Source organism: Cavia porcellus, unplaced genomic scaffold (genome assembly GCF_034190915.1).
Source record: "Cavia porcellus strain 051 isolate PalLab524CR breed Dunkin Hartley unplaced genomic scaffold, mCavPor4.1 scaffold_16, whole genome shotgun sequence".
Lineage (NCBI taxonomy): Eukaryota > Metazoa > Chordata > Mammalia > Rodentia > Caviidae > Cavia > Cavia porcellus.
In genome coordinates, this window is record NW_026947499.1 from 14,528,374 (window position 1) to 14,550,090 (window position 21,717).

General features: G+C 43.8%; 1 protein-coding gene across 4 annotated transcripts in view; it reads right to left on the reverse strand.

The window, feature by feature from the left end:
* The window catches only part of Ksr2 (kinase suppressor of ras 2), a 397,441-nt gene that overhangs the window by 222,062 nt on the left and 153,662 nt on the right, over positions 1-21,717 (reverse strand). For all 4 annotated transcript variants that reach the window (XM_063225734.1, XM_063225732.1, XM_063225735.1 and 1 more), the window contains exon 4: positions 19,670-20,183. In XM_063225734.1, coding sequence (XP_063081804.1) covers positions 19,670-20,183 — 514 coding nt within the window. The remainder of the gene's footprint in view (positions 1-19,669; positions 20,184-21,717) is intronic.

Below are 21,717 nucleotides of genomic sequence, written 5' to 3' on the forward strand. Positions count from 1 at the left end.
CAGGGAACTGTCACAACCACTTCCATGCCTTAGGTGCTCTCCTAAGTTAGTGATGCTTCACAGCAACCCCACGAGGCAGAGGTATCATCTCTGCTGTACAGAGAAGGAAACTGAGGCTCAGAAAGGTTTAGTCAATCAAATGTCATCCCACATATGAGAGCAAGGCTGGGATTTGAACCCAGTTGTTGTTGTTGTTTTTAATAGTGTTGTTCATCTTCTGAAAAATAAAATCTTTACTTAAAAAAAACTAAAATAATAATTCATGTAAAAATGTAAAACCTAGGGAAATCCAAATAAGACTTGCATCTGAGAAAGAAGTCTTCTTTCGATGTCATTGTCCTGGCTATGACGGTAGTGTGGTGATGTCAGACGCTGTCTGAAAAGGTGAGTGGTGGGTGCCAAGGAACCTTTGTGTCAGTTTCTTGGGAATCTTAAGCCATCGGATATTTATACAATTCTCGAAATTAATATGGTCTTGGAAGTTCTGTAAAATGGTGTTTATTGTGTATGTCTCACATTGAAGGAGTACACGGATACCAAGAAAATCCCAAATTCTGATGTTGTAAGGATTTTAGATTCAAGTTGTCTTTAAGACATATCCTTACCACTCATTTCGATTCAAACTAAAATAAATATAATATGTTTGGGGTGAATTTCATGTAAATCTTTTAAACTCCACCTGGAAATAGTCAGCGAGGTGTTGGTACACATAACTGATGGACTGCTTGCAAATATAAAAACTGGACTTTTACTAAATAGTAACAGGCAATATCAAACACCCCTGTAAGCTTCAAGTGTCCTGAGACTTCAGGTGGCTTTACTTCTGGTAGCTGCTCAACAAGCATTATCTCTCTGGGTCATCAGCAAAAAATACCCTCCCATTTCCTCTGTGTAGTGCTGGGCTGCCGGACGCCCCATGACCTACGTCAAATAGCCAAGGTGTGGAGAGTCTGCAGCGGCAGGACATGACTAAGATCATCCGCCTAGATGCACTAGAACATGCCAAGAATAAATGGGAGAAATCAACAGACACAAGGCACATTTTTGGTCCCTGTAGGGACGGCTGTTTGCTAGCACTCAGCACTGACTTGATGAGTCATTCATTAGGAAAGAAGAAACATGACCTTTTTCTATTGATTCCAGGAAGACTTAGAGGAAGGAGGTGGGGGGGACTTCAAGGAGTCAACAGAGTCAAAAGCAACAGGAGGAAGAAAACACGCAGTCTGTCTAGATAGGATGTTCTTGAGACACAGTAACAAAGGTGCTAGTGAAAAAGAAGAACAGAGATGCTCACTGTCATCCTCCAGTGCCTTCTGCCCTGGCCTAATCAATTTTCATGCACACTCAAGCAAAGGACACAGGGTGTAAGAGACACAAAAAGTAAGATGAGACAAAAATAACTTAGCTTTTCTCTCCTAGCTGAGCTCATCCAAAGCCCAGTGAAAAACAGGAGAATGAGCTACGAAACAAAGAAGTGATCGATGAAGAAGCCCGGAAGACTGCAGCCCACAGACTCTTGCCAGACAAACAGAGCAACAGGACAGAACAGAAAGCCACACAAAAGGACCCACATAGATACAAAAATACAAAAAAGAAAATTATACAAGAATGTGAATAGCAAATTTGGATGTATTCCCAATAGACCTGATCCAGAAATACTCTAAATACCCATCTGGATGAATATTGGGGGTTAAAGATGTTGAAGCCCTAACCCAGTACCTGTCACCGTTCTGTAAACGTGGTCCTTGCAGGTGGAATCAAGTTACGGTGGGGTCTTACTGGCTCAGAGAGGGCCCTAAATCTAATGACTGGTATCCTTATAAGAATGGAACACGCTAAGGAAAGAAAGCTACAGAAAGACTGGAAGCAGAGTTTGGAATAATAAGTCAAGAAGCATCAAAGATTGTTACAAACAGACAAGAAAGGATTCTTGCTTAGAGCCTTCAGAGAGTGTGGTCCTGCTGACACCTAGATTTTAGACTCTTGGTCTCCAGAGCTATAAGACAACACATTTCTGTTGTGCTGAGCCACCATATTCTCGGTAGTATGTTATGGCAGCCCTAGTAAACTCATATGCAATGAATTATTAGATATTATTGCAGCAATGAAGTAATACAAAAGAATAACCTCATTCAAGGATGAACCTCAAAAACAAAATGAATGTTTACTGAATAAGAATTATACCTGAATTTTTTAAGCTGTAAATGAAGACGCTTAAGAGAAGAAAAAGGAAAATTGAGAAGCAAGTTCCTCTTTCATAATAGGGAACAAGGAAGAGGAGGCCAAAGTCCCAGGAGAAACAGGTCCCTGGGGAACACACCAGCCGCTTTGTCCCACCTCCTGCGGGTTCTGTCCTTTCGCTATACTCTGTTCACCTTGCTTAAGCAAACTCACAAATTCTTCACCAGAGGCCAAGTCCGTGGTGCTGCTCCCAGCAAATTGGCCTGGAAAGATATCCCAGCTGCCATCCATTATAAGCCATAATGCACCATTAACTTCTGAGAGGCTCCCGAGGCTCCCAGAGAGCCCCCAGCCTCCTCATCTTCAAGAATAATCTTGAAAACCTAAGTGGATGCTGAGAAAAACTCGGGACACGGTACCAGGTTGTGTACCCCATGAGATCTGCTGGTACCGAGGGCCACACCGAGCACAGCTAATGGCCGGGCCGGTCCAGTCTGCTCTGAGTATTTACTTAGTGAGAGATTTTGGCCTCTCGGGCTGAGCAAGCTGCAGACACACAAGGGCTCAGTAGGGAAAGAGTAGCCCCAGGCCATCTATGCTGCCCCCGCCCACACCAGGCCCTGCCACATGGCAGCTGCAAATGTGGACCAGGTCAAAATCACTAGCTTGGGCATTACAGTTAAGATCACTCTTTCCCTCGGCTCCTTATGTGGAAGGAGGCACATAAGGAACTGGTACCCTATAAAAGCTGATCTTCTTTTGGGAGACAAAGTTAGCGACACCGACTTTAAAACACCATTAAGGAGGACAAGACTAGCAGCATGCATGAATGTGTTTCTCAGATGTGGTGCTACAGGCAGCTGAGTTAGATAGAAATTTGATAGACAGGGCTAGGCCCTAGAAGGAGCCAGTGCAGAAGCCCAGATACCTTGCAACTGTGGGAAAGACAGACCCCCCTGCTGTGAGCCAGGCCTCAAGACAAAAGATCAAAGAAATGCACCCACATCCTAAGGACTGATATTCTAAATAGGTCTCTGTCACCCTGAGAGAGCCAGAAATCACTTTCCCAACCCACTAAGGAAAGAGTCACTCCTGTTAAACATGTGACTCACTTCCCCATTTGTCCCCAGTTTAGTCAATTTTACCTGAGCAATTAATCTTATTGGTTAACCATAGTTCTATCCCACTTTATGCCCACCTTGTGAGTTCCCAGGTTTTATTCACCTTGGACCTGTCTCACCTGGTGATTTTACTCTATAAAAGTCCCGGGGCTGGGGATTCAGCTTAGTGGCATAAGTGCCTGCCTTGCAAGCAGGCGATTGTGAGTTTGATCCCTGGTACAGATAAAAAAAAAAAAAAGAAAAGAAAAGAAAAGAAAAAACTCTATAAAAGTCCCTATAAAAAACAGAGTCCCTGGCAACCCACTCAGGACCCCTTCTGTCTCTTTCAGACAGAAGCTTTCTTTCTCTTAATAAATATATTCTGCTCTTAAAACCTCTGTTGTTCCTAAAACTCATTCTCCTATTTTAGAGAACACAAACTCGTACTAGACATGTAGTAGGTCAGGAGTTTCATTCCTCCGTATCACTGGGACTACAGGAAAGGAAGTTGCTAACAGGGAACTTTTTTACCAGCTAGAAATGCAAGTCAGGAGTCTGCAACCCAAGGCCAAGGCTATGCATTTATCTCACCCTGGAACTCCCACTAAAAGTGCAGATTGTGGAGGGAAGAGCTCTTGTGAATTCACACACACACAGCTGTGCTCACCAAAGGGGTGACAATTAGAGGCTCATGATGATGACATATCAAACATTCAGACTCTGGGCTGTAGGCAGGACAATTCTTTTAAGAGATTTTTCGGAAGCAATGATAATGTTTCCTCTGGTTCCAGCCCCATGCTTCCTTCCACCCTACCCTGCCCAGCATGATCAAGGCAGAAAGGAGGCAACAGATGCTTTCGGCCAGCACAAGATCACCCACCTTCAACCTGTCTATGAGCAATGAAGTCCCTCATCAGGCAACGTCTCCCACACTCACTCTGTACCAGGGAAGCCCTGAGAGTCGGCTTCCAGAGCTGAGGGCTGGGAATACCATTCATTTAGCCCTTCACTTACACATTTGGTAAACGTTTATTGAGCCTTTACTTATGTATCTGATGCATTGTAAAACAGGTGAATAAGCTGAGTGTGGTGGAACATGCTTGTGATCCCAGCTACTGGGATTACTGGAGAGGCTGAGGTTAGAAGGATTTCAAGTTTGGAGCCAGTAGTGATACTGCCTCAAAATAAGTAGGGCTGGGGATCCAGCTCAGTGCTCCCTGGATTCAATCCTTAGTATAGCAATTGATTGAACAATCAAATAAAATAGTTGAGTAAGAAAGACAGGGTCCCTACTCACGTACTCATGGACCAGGAGACAAAACAGTAGACACCTAAAACCTGCTGCAGAACAAATGGCAGGGGTGGAAAGGAAATGGTGACTACAGAGACAGTATAGCATGCATGAATATGGTCATGAGTTCAGCTCGGGGCCAGACTGACCTCCTGATGAATCACACTTGCCTCTTATCAGCCAGGACAAGAATCTGCAAGCATATTCTGGTGGGACCACATAGTACATATCTCAGGCTCCAAGGACCACACAGTATCTGCGATGATGATTCAACTTTGCTCCAGTAGCATAAGCACAGCCATAGATAACATAAATGCACAGGTATAACTGCATTGCAATAAAACTTTATGTACAAAAGCCCGTGACAGGCTGGCTTTGGCCAAGTCTGAATGAGCAGATGTGATCTTGGCCAAGTTACAGAATCCCCTTCAGCATCCTTCACCACAGCAAAGGGATAATTATAAGACCACCATGACTTAACACTTATCACTGTGCCCACCACATGGGCAAGACACAGGTTAACTATTTCTATCACTACTATCAGTTGTATATATAGCATGTTCATAGAGTATGTGGGCAGACACAGAAGGGGATGGTTACCTTGCTGTGATGTAAGATACAGAGGCTCCCTATATTTCTTCTGAGGATTGGGATGAATCCCTACAGGGCCAAGTTACTGTCCACGAAGCTCCCCTGAACACTGTAAAATCTCCAGATTCTCACAGACTTTGAGTAAGACAAGGATTAAAGAAAATGGATCTGACGCTCCCCAGGCAAAGGATATATACCTTAGCTTCGCTTTTTTTCTTTTGGTGCTGGCACTAAAGATTAAGCCGAGAGCCTTCACATTAATCCACACCCTCAAATCTTTTTTGTTTTTTATTTTGAGACAGGGTCTTGCTGAATTGCTAAATAGCCCGAGCTGGGCTCAAACTTGGAATCCTCCTGCCTCACCTTCCATGGTGCACTGATTACAGGCATGCACCACTTTGCCCATCTCATTATCACTCTTTGTCTGCACTGAAAATAAAATTTCAAATCACACATCTTAGAAAATGAAAGCCAAGCCAACCTCTGATCCCATGAGGCACCATGGTCTGATCTCCACCCTCAGCTACATCCCATCCTGAGCAGAGAGCTAAACTCTAGGTCAATAAAGTGACAACTGCTATGCCTGGGCCTGAATCAGACTATGGACTCAGAAAGGCCACCTTCCTAAGGCACAAAAGACGTCCCAAAACAGGACTGGGTCTGGAAGGGGCACTTTGGTGTCTGTTTCCTGAAAATCATTATGCAGTGCTGTAGAAAATTAACCTCACCTGCTCTCCTGGATACTTCCAGGAGCCTGTCTACAGTGGAAAGGGCCCCAGCTGGAGGCCTGGAGGGTTGTTAAGATTTTTATTCTTCCTCTATTAATTTGAGTTAATAAATATCTCAGCCTAAAGGGAACAGGAGGAGGAGGTGGAGGGCTCCTTCTGAGCAAGCAGATAGCCCCTGGCCACATTCAGTTTAAATTACAGAGTCCTACCAAGGCCCATCAGGGAGTTGTTGGCCAGAAGGCCAGCGGAGGTGACACACACAAGGAAATGAGTCTTGCTAGAAGAGGGTCCGGGACTCCCTTTTCTGCCATCAGCCACTAGGAACAGATGGCAGCGCCTTCTATTGACTTCCGCTCATCTGTGTCACCAGGGCCACACTCTGCCATGCCCTGAGAGGCAAGTTCATACCTGCAAGAATTAATTACTGGAAAAGAGGAAGTCAAGGGCTCAGAGCAGCTGGACTGAGGCTCTGAGGCCAAAGTACACCTCAGATAAAATGATGCATGATGAATCCTGCCCTTCCAAGAGCTCCTGCCTAATCCTCCCATGTCACTCCACACCACACACACACACACACACACACACACACACACGACATGGGCCAGCCACACAACTGTTTTCAGGTCCCTAACCAGCCCCAGTGCCTTTACTTTTGCACTGCTGTGATGCTGCTTGACGTGCCCTCCTCTCTGCCTGACCAACTCTTCAGGTCTCATCTTAGACCAAGAATTGGCAGATTCCAGCCCCTAGTCCAAATTGGAGCCATCACTTGTTTTGTAAATAAAGTTTTATTGGAACACAGCCACACCCATCAATTGCATACTGTGTACAGCTGCTTTGCTCACACCTCAGGACACAGAGACCATAGGAGAGACCACAAGGCTGTAAAGACATATTTAGTCCCTGGCTCCTTACAGAAAAGTTTCTCCACCTCCATATTAGAAGGCAGTTCCTCCAAGAAGTTGTTGTCCCAGTATCCAAAACTGTCTTAGATGATCTTCTTGTTGGATCACTCAGCCTCTCCCTATTTTCCTCCCTAACACAGCCCTTTCTCCATTGAGTTGTGACTGGTGTTTTAAGTCTGGCTCCTCTGCACCCCATCTTCCTTAGGAAGAAAGCAGGTTTTGCAACTCTGTTCCCCAGGACTCTCATACAGACACTGAATATCCCACAGAAACTTTGCCAGGAGGATGCACAGAAACATTATTTCCTTGGAATACAGAGACGAGAGGGAAGGAAGAAGCCTGAAAACACCCCATGGGGAACCGCTCTCAGACCAAACCCAAGGGGAAGGGAGGGAAGCTACACTGGCAGTTGGGGTCCTGGGTCCTCCAAGGCTGCTCCCAAGTAAGCCCCATATTCCAAGTCCTACGGTAGTAGCTTCCAAGGCAGCTCCCCACCCCTCTTCACCGGCTCATCACACATTACTATTTATTCTACTGACTTATTCCTCTCTGCTTGCAGGTAAGCTCCTGAGAAGCAGGGGCTGGTTGAGCACCCAATAATTCCTGCTGAGTCTTGATGCAATATGGGCACCGAAATACGTGATGCATGTGTGCATGAATGGAAATGAATCCCAACCATCAACTCTTCCTATCTGGCAGACAGTGGGTTTGATTTCACATTAGGGGAGACCCAAGGCTGGCTCCTGACGCAGGAGGGAGAGAACACTGAGGGGTCTATTTAAGGATGGCCTTGATTGTTTTGTGGCTACCATGAGTCTGGCATGCTGGGGCCACACCATTTTTGTATCAATACCTTCACCATCATAGCCACCAGTTGCTGGATTCATTTCAGGGGCCACAGCTGTCCCCACACTTCTTGCCCACCTTGATGTGACTGTTCCACCCCACGCTGATATGCCAACCCTAGCTCCTATTATCTTAAATCAAAGTGCCAGGCAGCTGCCCTGGATGCCTCACATTGCCATCCTGGAGTCTAAGCACAGCACAAAAGTTGGCCTTGGAAGGAATTTTTATATGCCCCCATTTATCACACTAAAAGGTTCATTTCAAACCCTATTAAATATATCAAATATCAAGATAGAAAGCAGGGCTTTCTCTTTCTCTTAGCCAGCAAAGGCACTGCCCTCTACAGTGAATAGATTTGGGGCATTTAACTTGACAAGCAAGTGACATTCCCAGATGTCTGGCGCCTGCCAGTGGCAGAACAGAAAGAGAGAGGAGGAGAAGCAAAAACTCAACATAATTACAACAAAAAGATTTTTTTTAAAGCCATAAATTCTACTCAGCAAATGAAGTCCCCCAGGAAATCCTGTACTTTCTTGTACACAAATCTAGTTCTTCTTCCAAGCAACCTCAATCCTGAGACTAATTCTAATGCTCTTCCTCTCATTATGCTAACAATAACTAGACTTACGCATTCAAAATACCAGCGCCATGCAAAACACAGCATTCTACCTGTGCCTGAGAAATCACTGGTTTGCATAAACCATAGCACTTACAACTGCATTATGGAGAAAAGAGCTTCTATGAGACCATTAGGGTACTCTGATAGTAGCTGAGTAACATGTTTAACAGCTTAAGGATGACTCTCCCCCTCCCCAGATTTTTCTTACCTACCTGTGTTTTGTATTCTAAGTCACAAATCCAGCAAGAGAAAAAAACATTTGTTCTAATCAATAGAGCGAAAGGCTCTGGGGAGGAATGGGTATCAGATTAATTCAACATGCCATTTTGGATTGATTGATAGTGACTTTCCCCAAGGTTGTGCTGAGAAGGATTCTGGTGAGGGATAGTTAGCTGTGCCTCTGATCATTCAGCCATGGTTCAATCAAGCCAAAATGGGTAATGAAATTTCTACCCATTCTCTATGCTAGTGATGGCGAACCTTTTAGAGCTTTCAATGATACAAACAGCCTGCTGCGGCACACAAGGCACAGGTTCGCCACCACTGGTTTATGCCCGTCCAGCTCAATTATATCCCATGAGATTCTATTAAAATGTCACCTCATGGAGTTAGGAGAAAGGGATCCAGGTCTGCAGAGGAGGAGCTGGGCAGATCTGGGGTGCCCTCACCAGCCTCTCTGCGTGTCTGGAGGACTCTGGATATCTCCGCCCAGACTGCTGGAGTTCCCCCAGGCTTCCAGGTGCAGTGAAGGGGAGAGGTGGGTTTGAGGCTTCCACATCAGCCTCCCCATTCTGGCTTCACTTGGAGACCTGCTGAGCTCCCGATAGGTGGGCTGGCCCACACTACCAGCCTAGCCCAGCCTGTTTAGCTGCCGCGCCTGGCCACAGGTCTGCAGAGGAGGAGCTGGGCAGATCTGGGGTGCCCTCACTGGCCTCTCTGCGTGTCTGGAGGACTCTGGATATCTCTGCAACCAGGGAGGGTCCACAGGTTTCTGAAGCACTGCGGCCTGTGGTGAGTACCCTAACCCGGCTGCGATTGAAGAACTGTGGAGCTTCCAAGGGGCAGGTGGGTGCACAGTGTCCCTGAGGCCCAGCTTGTCTGGAACTGCGGAGTTCTGAGCAGGCAGAGGAGGGCCACTGGTTCTGTAGGCCCAATGGCTTGGGGTAGCGCGGCGCCAGAGTCTCAGTAGCTCCAAACATAGAAGGGGATTTTCAACAGATCCTGAGGAAGCTTTCAAATAACACTTGAAACACAGAAATATAGGAAAATGACAAAACGAAAGACCAAATTACAACCTCAAACCTCCAGCCCATCTCAAGAAACCCTAGGAGCGATGTATATAGAAGAAAATATATCCCGTCCACCTCATATATCGGACACAATAGCCACTGAAATTGACAAGCAACTCCAGGAAGCTTTAAAGAAATTCAAACTCGAAATAATCTCCCAGATAAAAGAAGAAATGATAAAAGAAATGAAAGAGATTCTAAATATATCTAAAGAAAACACAGATAAAAAATTGGAGGAACTAAACAAAAAGATAGAATCCCTAGACGAGCAATATAAGAAACAAACAGAATACATAATGCAGATGCACAGAGATATACAGGAAATAAAAAACTCCACTGAAAGTTGTAAAAACCGCCTTAATGAAAGTGAAGATAGAATTTCAGACCTTGAAGACAGGATTGCAGCTAGTGAACAGGAAAGGAAAGATCTTTTGAAAATAACAAGGAATCAGGAAACAACAATTCAACAACTGCAAGACGATGCAAAGAAGAATAACATAAGAATGATAGGGATTAATGAAAGAGAGGGAGACAACATGAAGGATGTCAGGAGGATATTTAGAGAAGTAATAGCTGAAAATTTCCCAAGCATGAGATCAGAAACTGACATCAGGATCAGTGAAGCATATAGAACTCCAAACAGTCATAACCAAAATAAAACTACACCCAGACATATAATAATCACCATCCCAGAAATCCAACACAAGAATAGATTATTAAAAGCTGTCAGAGAGAAAAGACAGATCACTTATAAAGGAAAACCTATCAGAATCACAGCAGACTTCTCAGCACAAACGATAAAGTCAAGAAGAGCATGGAGTGAAGTATTCCAGATCCTAAAGCAAAATGATTTCCAACCAAGACTGATATATCCTGAAAAACTATCATTCAAAATAGATGGTGCAATACGATACTTCCATGACAAAGAACAGCTGAAGAACTTCATGAACACCAAACCAACCCTGCAAAAAATATTGAAAGACAGTTTAGATACACAAAGGAAAAAACCACTAAGCAAAGCAAATAATTAAACAGAACAGAAAGATAAAGATGCAACAGCAGAGAGATAACATTCCTACAATTAACCAGCATTTAACAGTAATAACCATTAATGTAAATGGTCTCAATGCACCAATCAAAATGTCACCTCATGGCACTTATTTCTTTTGGCTTTCCTTGGTGCCCTTCCCTTCTGCTCAGGGAAGCTAAACACTCCCTGGTCAGTTAAAAAATATGAAGTGATCACATCTAGTGACCGTACGTTGTCCCTCACTTGGGTATTTTTTACACTGGCTGGAAGAATTTGCTTCTCTGGGTATCTCCTCCACTGGAAGAAGCCAGGTCCTATTCACCTCTGGGTCACCAGTACATTCCTCAGGACTTGGATCATGCTAAGAACACAGTGAATGTTTGCTGAATTCATGCTTCATTTGAACAACCCCATCTCTTTTTTGTTTCTCATTCAAGAATTGGTAAAACTAATAAGGATTAAGGATAAATTTCCAGAGGGGAAATTCCAATGAACCTATTTCAGACTGGATGCATCTTAGAGGGAAGAACTCATAGTAAACCACAGGAGAAAAGGCTTATCTTCCAGTAACACCAAAATCTACACAGAGCTCCAACACAATCTTCTACTTCTAGGGCCTTATGAGTGTGTTTCCTCCATACTGGGAAATTAAATCCAGCACTTTGGGGTGAGAATCTGGCTTTAGGGAGATACTGCTCCAACTTGAGTCATTCTCTGCCCATCTCCCGAAGTCCTGCCATCTCTAAATATCATCCTAATAACTAACTTTCTGTAAACTGACTTTTTAAAAAAAAAACCCTTACCTTCAGCTATAAGTAGCATCCAGTGAATACTAGATCTGATGTGCCTACCACACTTTATTTTCAGTCACACTAAAATATCAATGTAATTTCAAATACTGAAAGCACAACTTAAAGTCATCTCACCCAAAGTAAATCACTGCCCTGCAGTACTGCTCTAGAAGCACAGAGCTGCAAGGTAGCATCCCATCCCTGTGACATGATTCTGGCCATAGAGATCAAAATCCAAGTCGCCTTGGGTAAAGCTCAACATCATCCGGAAGCAGAAGAACAAGGAATTTGGAGTCAGATAGAGCTGTTTAAACTCAGATTTCCACTTATTAGCTGTAGCCTTAAGAAATCTGCCCATCCTTGATAAGCCTTCCTTTCCTTATCTCTAAAATGGGCATAATAAAAGTACTCACTTCATATGGGATACTAATGGGAGGGCAAATAACAATCATTTTAAGTCATTAGTAAACCACTGGAACGTACTTGATAGTCAATAAACCTTTGGTTTATTTATTTTGTTTTTTTGGAGGGAGGATTACCACAAATCAAACTCAGGACCTTGTGCTTGCCAGGCAGGAGCTGTGCTGCTGAGCTGCTTCCCCAGCCTGAGAGTCAATAAATCATGAACGCACTTATTCCTTTTGGCAGTACTGGGAACTGAACCCAGGGCTTTTACACTGAGCTACATCCCCAGCCTTTTTTCATTCTTTATTTTGAAACAGGGTCTTGCTAAGTCACTAAATTGCCCAGATTGGGTTCAAACTTACAATTCTTCTGCTCAGCCTCCCAAAGTCCTGGAGTTAAAGGCATGCACCATGCTCAGTGAGGAATGCTTTTATTATCATTTTCAATATCTATTCAACACATGTGTCCAATATACATGGTACATTCTCATTAAGAACCCAGTGGGAAGCAAGAGAGGCAAAGACCTTGTACAGGCAAAAGTGTTGTGGCAAGGACACTCTAGGGAGCAAAACAGGTTAGAAACAGCCATAAGCACGCTCAGAGATGACATGAGGTAAATCACAAGGAAGCTGGGAACTTACAGAGACGCCCCAAACCATAGCCAACGCCAGGCCCGAGGAAGAGCTGAAGGAGTATGCTAAAGCCAGGGTTAGACTGACATATTTTGAGCATAATCATTTTTACTTTGCAGCCAGATGATAACACTGACAATGATAAGGATTGGGAAGGAATCAATAGCAGCCAGATGCGGACACACCCAAGACTGCCAGCAGGCCACCAGGTCTGGAGGGTGGGGGGGTGGGCGACCCTTCAGGAGAATTCCCAATCTCATCATCCATCTAAAATGCAGAGGAAGTAGAGAGGAGAGGCAGATCATACTATTTTTTTTACTTCATAGCTCTGAAAAATTACTTGATGCTCAAAGTTATATGGCAAAAAAAAAAGATGGGAACATGTCTAAAGTATGGATGAGCCAGCTAGAAGGGGATTCCGCTGGCCAATTCTGAGATAATTTCAACAAGATTATAGGATATTGAACAAAGTAAGAATCATGAAAAAAAGGAATCATGAATCTGTGTTGATATAGATAAGGAGGGGAAAAAAGCTTGGTCTTTCAGTAGAAAACTGAGTAGTAAATGTGGACTAAATGATGCAATTTAAAAATCATTAGGAAACCATTATAAAAATAATCTATTAAGGCAAGAATCATCAAAGGATGTTAAAACTCTTGGTTAAATTGTGAGAAGCAACAATATTTATATATCTTCAAAACATCTCCCCACAGGCACTTGTACATTCAGATGTGCAAAACAGTAACTTTACAGTGGAGAAATCTGGCTGACACTGTCTTCATCAAATTAATTGGTATTACCAGTAATGGATCCAACTGACAATATGAATTTCTCCACAGTGCACTGAAAATATCGCTTCATTCATGGGGCACCCTTCTTAAAACTGTGTAATTTGAATCTAGTCATAAATAAAACTCAGAGCAACCAAAAATAGAGATGGTCTACAAAACAAAGTCTCAGGACTGTTTTAAATGAAAGGAAACTTAGGAATTGTGATCATTAAATGCTTTGAATTTTCTTTTGCTATGTAGGGCATTATCGAGACAGTTGAAATTTGAATAAGGTGGGAAATAGATAATAGTATCTTATCTGTTAATTTTCTAATTTTGAGAATTACACTTGGTTACTTAAGAGAAACACCTTGATTTTAGGAAATACACATCAAAGAAGTTATCCTGTCTACAAATCACTCTCAAATGGCTTAGAAAAAAATAGAACAATGAAAGGACAGATAAACAAGGAGATGGATGAACAGATAAAAGGGTCAAAGCATGTAATGAAATATTAACATTTGAGAATCTGGATAAAGGCAACTAGAAAGGAATTCTTTTAGCATTCTTGCAAATTGTTTGTAAATTTAAAATAATATTGACAACATTTTTAAAGAAGAGATGTAGGCTGTACACTTTTCCATCTTGAACATTTTTGAAGATTCAAACCAACCTTGTGATCTTTAAAATTGGGCAAGTATATAATATAGAAGACTGGTCACTCTTAGATGTCCTTGTCTTTTAAATCAGTGCTACTCTCTCTGCTAGAATAGTTATGTCATGAAAAACCCCATCTGTCTTTGAGTCATTGGCCCAAAGCTGTGATCAGGATGTCAATGATAAACAATGTCTACTTCACCTCTCTAAGGTGTGGTTTAATTAGAGAGCACTGTCCTGGAGCCATACAGTTTATTCAGTCACCTGAGTGAACTACTGGAAGGGACTGCTCATGTCATTCCCACAAAACTATGCCATGACAGACCAAGACTTCCACTTCCTCAGGCCAAAGGCACATACAATGTAATCAGCCAATCACCAATCAGCTAATCACCATATCAGCCACATCGGCCAATCACTACAGGTCTAGAAAAAAGTAAAGACACCACTGCACTAACAACAAAGTTTACTTAGGCTCTCAGCTCAGCTCTCTTTAACTAAGACCTTGTAAGAAAGCAAGTGACCTTGTCTCCATCAACTAAGATTTATATCACCCCACTTCTGTAACTGGCAATGCCATGATCAATCTTGGCATCCTGATTCCCCAGCCCCACAGCAGTGCTTAATATGCTCCCAGCGGGGAAAAGGGAAGACCAAAAGTGTGAATGAGCAAATAACTAATGGGCAAAATGGGGAAAGTGACAGCTTGGTTTCCCAGGACATGAACCACACTGCTAGCACTATATGGTAGGCCTTCAGTATAAATTCAGGCTCCATATCCAAGAATGCAAGCAACCACAGATCTAAAATATTTTTTTAAAAAACCGTACCTGTACTGGAAATCTGCAGACTTTTTTCCTTGTCATTTCCTAATCAATACTTTATAACAATTATTTACATGATGTTTACATTGCATTATGTATTATAAGTCACTTAGAAATGATTTTAAGTATATAACAGGAGGATGTGCATAGCTTGTATGCAAACACTATATCAGGTTATATAAGGGACTTGATCATCCATGGATTTTGGAAATACTCCAAAATCAAAAACTTTTAAAGCACTAGCACAATGCCAAAGTACCCAAACTGTTTAATATGCAAAATTATTTAAAATAATGTATTAAATTACCCACAGGCTATATAAGCTGTATATGAAACATAAACTATATATAAAACATAAATGAATTTTGTGTTTATATTTAGGTCCTATCCCCAAGGTATCTCATTTTGCATAAGCAAAGTCAAACCAAAAACTCCAAAACACTTTAGGTCACAAGTATTTCAGATAAGGAATATTCAGCTTATGTAACTAACTATCTTTCCTGTTTACTGTGTGAACCAATTACCCTCAAGTATGTGGAGTAGCAGACTCACTCTGCATATTCAGTAATTGTCAGTTCACTATCGCTTTGAACATCCAGTAATATTTGTCCCAGGTATTCACGCATTCTGGGCACAGGACCCAGCACAACCGTAACTGGGTCACTGACTTTCCCCGACAGACGTAAGACTTCATCAGCCACATGATATAACCCACTCCACGGGAGGAAAGGAAAGAGGTGGGCCAAGTTCAAGCCTAAAATGAGCTTTTCCATGGTTTCCATCTAGAACTTTGCTTACCAGGGTCCAAGACTGAGCAGAAAGGTTTTCTAACTCAGCAAACAGAGGAAGGGAACAGAGGCAGCAATCCCCAGCTACATGGTGGGGACCGGAGTGTCACTCAGTGTCAGAGCAATGGTCTAGCAAGCACCACGCCCTGGGTTCCATCCCCAGCACCTGGAAAAACAATTCCTGGGCACATGGGCGTTCATAGCTGTGCTGCCTGCAGCACTCGGACAGAAGCTGGGAGAGACGGAAACAAATCTGTAGGCTTCTTCCAAATATCATTTTCATTTCTGACCCACCTATCAATATGTGTGGTTTTCGTGAACTAGACTTCAGGGCCTGGGATCTAGGACGGGGGCACTAGGTCAATGCTGAACAGGAAAAAGGAACTTAGAAAGAACTATCTCATGCAAAGCAAAAATAAAGCTTTATTTAAAAATCCCATAAGCATACATAAGAAACAATTATATAATTATACAAATATGTAACAAGTATATATATTATATAACTGCAAATCATAGAAAACTTTCTCAAAGACATCACCTATTCAAAATTAAAAATTTAGTGGTAGAGCACTTGGCTAGCATGTGCAAGGTCCTGGGTTCAAGCCTCAGCACAAACAGAGAGAGAGAGAGAGAGACTGATTCAGTATGAACTGGCAACAAGCCCCCATGCCAAGATGTTTAAAGTGAAACCAGAGGTAAGGGTGAACACAATATTCACCTCTTCTGCATGAGAATTTCTAATGCTCTGAGTACCTGATAGAAAGGACATGTCACTCCTTCAGAGGGTCATACTCCTTGTAGTGGCATCACATATTTGGTGGGTAGGCTGCATTTGAACTGGGCATTCTCCGTCTGAACCTGAAACACCCTAATGAGGAACCTAAGGCTCTGGGAGTGCTTGAGTGACATGACTGATTCCACACAGGGAGCTACACTGATGCGTCATTACAAGAGCTGATTCCTCTGAGCCAGAATCACGGTTCCCATACCTGCTGTATGTAGGGCTCATCACTTTATGCTTGCTGCCACTTGGAAGTGAGGGGCACAGAAGAATGGCCCCTGGGGAGCCACAGAAGAGACAGAGGTGTCACCCGTGTCCTCCTGGGACACTCTGATGACATGCATGTCTGAATGCTCATTGGAATCCAACAGGAAATTCTGGTCAAGGACAGCGGAAGATGCCTTCTGTCTTAATGAGTACTTGTTATCCATAAACTAATCAGTCTCCTCTTGCCCTTATAAATATATTAGAGTTCCTTGTAATCATTAGCACAATGATCTGTAGGTGTGTGCCAGTGTGTTTAAGTGCCTGCAGATAATTAGTTTTCTAAAATAGACAAAAGAAGCCCTCCTGAAATCTTATTTACATAATAAATCGTTCAGCCAACCCCATTCTCGTCTAAATTACAAACGATATAGCCTTGGCCATGCGAGAAGTCTGAATTAGCTGGCACAAAAAGAGGCTCAAGTTGTAGCTGCAGCCTGGCTCGTCTGCAGCCTGGTTCTCTCTGCTCCCAGGCCAGCAGAAGGTTTTGACACACTGCCCCAGCAGGGTGGAGCCAAAAATGGGTTCATCAAAAAATAATATGGAGATCGGAAAGCAGAGACACAGCAATGGAGAAAACAGGACAATTTGTGCAAGGAGACTATTGTGAGACAATCATAAATAGAATATTCACATTAATGCAGGACTCCCAAAGGCAAGTCACATTAGTAAAGGGACAGTGTAACTCCAATTATGAAGAACAAGCACTAGATGTGTTACACATGCACACACAAACACAAACAGGTGTACCCAAGGATTAATCGCAAAGTATTAGTAGCAGTTATAGTAGCTCTCTCTGGCAAGGGGAAAGCAGAATTTTACCTTTCACTGCTTACATTTTATATTGCTTGTGTTTTCACACAAAGATGAATCTGGAAATTGTTTCTGTAATTAAAATTGTAGTTTAAAATTACCTTTAAAGAAGATTTTCAAAAGATCACAATAAAATTCCTTTTTTCATATAGAGCTCTTTTTCTCTGCATTTAAAATGATTCCACTTATTACATTTTACCTCATTCATATCCTGTGACAAGAAAGGGCAAGTTGCTGTATCACAGACAGGCAAATGGGGGATCTAAAGACATGAAAAACATTGTACATATTGCGGTTCCCTCCTCCACAGTGTGGTTACGGGTCCTTAAGGTGAAGGTTAATTTGGCCAGAATTTTTAATACCTCTCCCTCTTAACCTTCTAAACAAGGGACAGGAAGGAATCTGTGTTATTTTTTCAGATAACGTGACCACAAATCCAGGGGGGAAATCAAAGATCAGAATTTAGGAGGACTTTTCTCCCTAGTCTCTACCCCAAGCTCCAAATGTATATAAACATTTAGTAAGGTATTTTGGTGGATTCCATTTCTTGACTATTGTGAGTAAGTCCAATTATCAGGTGTTAATCAAAAAATTTGCTACGTATTTAAAGAAATGGAAACCCTAACTATCCTGATTTGATGATACAATGTATGCATCTATTGAATTATCACACTGTACCCCATAAATATATACAATTAAAGCAATAATAATGCATACATAAAAATAAAATATTGAAAATTTAGTACTACAGATACACATTAAGCATACTATATCTAGTCTGTGTACTGCAGTTCTTTGGGGGACCACAAACTTATAAAACCCAAGGTTCTCCTGCCTCCTCGGAGAATTTTTTCCTCTTCCACCGTCAGTCAGCTCCTTCGAGTATGAGCGCTCTATATACGCTCCCAGAACTTTCCATTTTCCCTTCCCCTGATCATATTTCCTAAACTGGTGAGACCCTTGGGCTACTGCTGATAGTTCCTTTTTTTCTTGCCATGCTCATCCTGAAATACTGGAGCCACGGCTAAAACCCAGGCGCGCCACAGCTCACAGATCTAAAGCCAGCCTTCCTCCAAGCCGACACCTTCTGGACTACGGTGCGCTTGAAAACTCACAGGGACAAACACACGTTTGAAGGAGTCTGGTCTTGTTTAGAAAGTCCCGCGACTTCTGAAACTCCTCCTCTCCTGTGAGGAGGAAATAAAGGGAGGTCACAGGCTACCGGGTAAGTAACAGCCTGTGCCCGCAGGACCACAGGACTCAAACAGCGCGAAGCTCTGGAGGGGTGCGGGGCTGTGCTTCCCAAATCTTCTCACCTCCACTGTGATAGGGTTCATTCCAGAATCAAAGCTGTTCAGAGTGGGGAGAATCACAGAGCAGGGAGGACATACATACACATACACACACACAACTTTCAAGAAACAATGACGTACCCCAATATATTCCACTCTGCAGTGGTCATTTCATTTTTTTAAAAGCTGGTTGCAGCCCATTAAAATGATATCACCATGCACTAATGGGTTATAACCTTAGGTTTCAAACCATAAATATATCCCAAACCCTCTAATGCACAGATGAGAAAGTTCAGACTTAGCAAGACCAAGTCCAAGGTTCTGAGGCTGCTCTGTGGCAGCACCAGGACCAGCTTAGACCAAGGTAAATGCTGACTGTTGGCATCAGCCAGTAATTAGAACTCAACTCACTGAATGCCTTCTCTATGGATCCTTCCTCTATCTCCCTGGTCAGAATTCATTTCTACCTGCTCCCCACTGCCCACACTTCTAGGGAATCATTATCACTGTTTTAATTTTTTAATATAGCGCCAAGGCCTCATGCATCCTAGGCAAGCATTCTCCCTTGATCTACAGCCCAAACTGTCTTGGGTTTTTTTGTTTGTTTTTTGTTTTGACGCCCAAAGGCCAAGGGCCTTGATATCCCTCTGAACCAAGAGACACAGCTCCAAGCCAAGCGGCCATGGCATTAGGAAAGGGCCAAGTGGTGAACACTTGGGGTTTTGTGGGCCTGACTCAACTCTTCCAATGTCACACAAACTGGCTGCAGACAATTCATAAAGGAATGAAGTTGCGTGTGTGCTGATACATCTCGTTTACAAACACAAGTCCCGGGTCACATTTAGCACCCCCTCCTTCATTTGCCAAACCATTTCTAGAATATTAATAGCATTTTAAAAGGGCCCCAATTCTGGGAAATTCTGTGCTATTCACTTTTTGCAGAACCCTTAGAGAAAAACCACATCTCACTCAAAGTTGGAAAATGAGTCCACTCTGGACTCCTGAGCCAGGGGGCCCTGGGGCCAGAGGCCACCCCCACTCTCTTGCCCCTGTACCCACCAATGGCACTCACTTGGGCGTGTGGGCCTCATCCACGCGGTGACCCAGCTGGAACTCGTGCGACTTGCTCCGGTGCAGGGCGGTGAACCCTGGGATCAAGTGGATCAGCTTCCGAGAGGAGGGCGGCGGGGTACCGGGGGGCTTCAGTTTGTTCTTCCTCCTCGTGGGCGGTGTGCCTGGTGGGGTCACTGTGGTGACGATATTTGGGGTTCGCGGTGGGGTGCGGACTGCGTGCCGCTGCCGGGGTGATGGGGGCAGGGACCGGTGGCCCGACTCCAGGGGCGGGGGCGGGCACAAGCCCGGGTAGGTCTCCACTGTGAGTCTGTCCACATGGGTGTACACAGGGGCCCCGGGCGTGGGGCTGGTGTGACAGTAGTGCTGCCCGCACTTGGACTGGACTCGGGGGCTCTGGGAGAGGTGGGTGCGGATCCACGGCGTGGGCTCTGGGGGACACACGGGACTGTTCTCCTTCCCCGTCTCCGTGGTGGGCCACTGGATGATCCAGTCTTGCTTGGAAAGGTTGCCCCCTGAGTTGGAACAAAGGAGCAAAGAGACAACAGGTGAGCCAGGAGGAAGCAAGGCACCTTACGTCACATGCGCAACACTGACATCCACGTCCTCATGAAGATGCACATCACACGCACCTGATGTCATATGAGGTTACATAACATGCTCCGTACTGTATGTACCTGCCACACACGTGTTACACAATACTCACACTGCATCACATGCACCTTATGTCATATGCATGTTATACAACGGGAGCCTCCCATCACACGCCCCTTACATCATAGGGATGTCACAGCACCCGCATATTCTACTGTACGTAAATTCTATCATATGTATGTCACGTCATCTGCACATTCCATCACCAGCCCTTTGACAAAAGCCAGCTGCACCCTCTGGATCGCTCCAAAAACAATGAAATTCCTTCATTCCCCGGTTACTCTCCCTCAGTCAACATTCTTGCCTTCCATTATCTCCCACAACACAAATGCTCAGAAAAGCAAAGAAGTTAATTCTTTCCTCTCAGGCTTCCAAATGTCCCCGTTCTCACATTGTTGAGTGACTTCAAGTATTCTCAAGAATAATTTGTCCCTTCCGTGATGATTTTACTATCTGAGTCTCGTGTGAGTTACAGAGTCCCCAGAAGTCCAGTTCGTGCTTGGCCACTGAGTTGGCTTCTGCCCTTGTGGACGCTGCTGAGTGCTCATTGTGGATTCATCTAACAAACACTTCCAGGATGCCAGCTTTGTGCCACGTGCTGTGCTTGGCCAAGGGCTAACAGCAGCACACAGACAAGGCCCTGGCCCTGAGGCTGACTTTCTGCCGACACGGAGCAACGACAGGCTCGCTGAAGCATTTCACGGGGTTACAGCCCCGGGAGGGAAAGAAACAGGACGATGTGATAAGCAGTACTGCTACGGTGCATGGTTCCACAGAGGCCGGTCCACACAAATCGCCGACCACTGCTCGGCCACAATCAGAAACCTGGATGGACCTCAGAGAATTATGCTAAGTGAAAAGGGCTGAACCCAAACGTCACACACTGTCTGATTCCACTTATTTGGCATGTTTCAAATGGCTACAGTTTAGAAAAACAGGATAGATTGCTGTTGCCAAGGCTTAGGGAGGGGGGAGGAAAGCATGGGAGGAAATAGATACGGCTATGAGAAAATACAGCGCTGTCTCTCTCTCTCTCTCTCTCTCTCTCTCGCTCTCTCTCTCTCTCTCTCTCTCTGTTTCCCTTGAGTGTACACTCTATTTCTTTGAGTACATACTTATAAATTTCTGTCTAAATAAGTCCCTTTATGAAAAAAGAAAAAAGCAAGCAAGCAAACAATGCAAACAATGCATGTCGCCCAGCATTTGACCATGATGGTGAACACATGAACCTACTCAGCTGATGAAATTACACAGAACAAAATACACCCACCACCACATACAAGTAAAACTGGGGAAATCTGCAAAAGGTCAGTGCACTGCATCAATACCAATATCCAGGCCATGATACGAATTTTGCAAAATGTGCCCATCAAGGGAAACAGCGGATGCATGAAG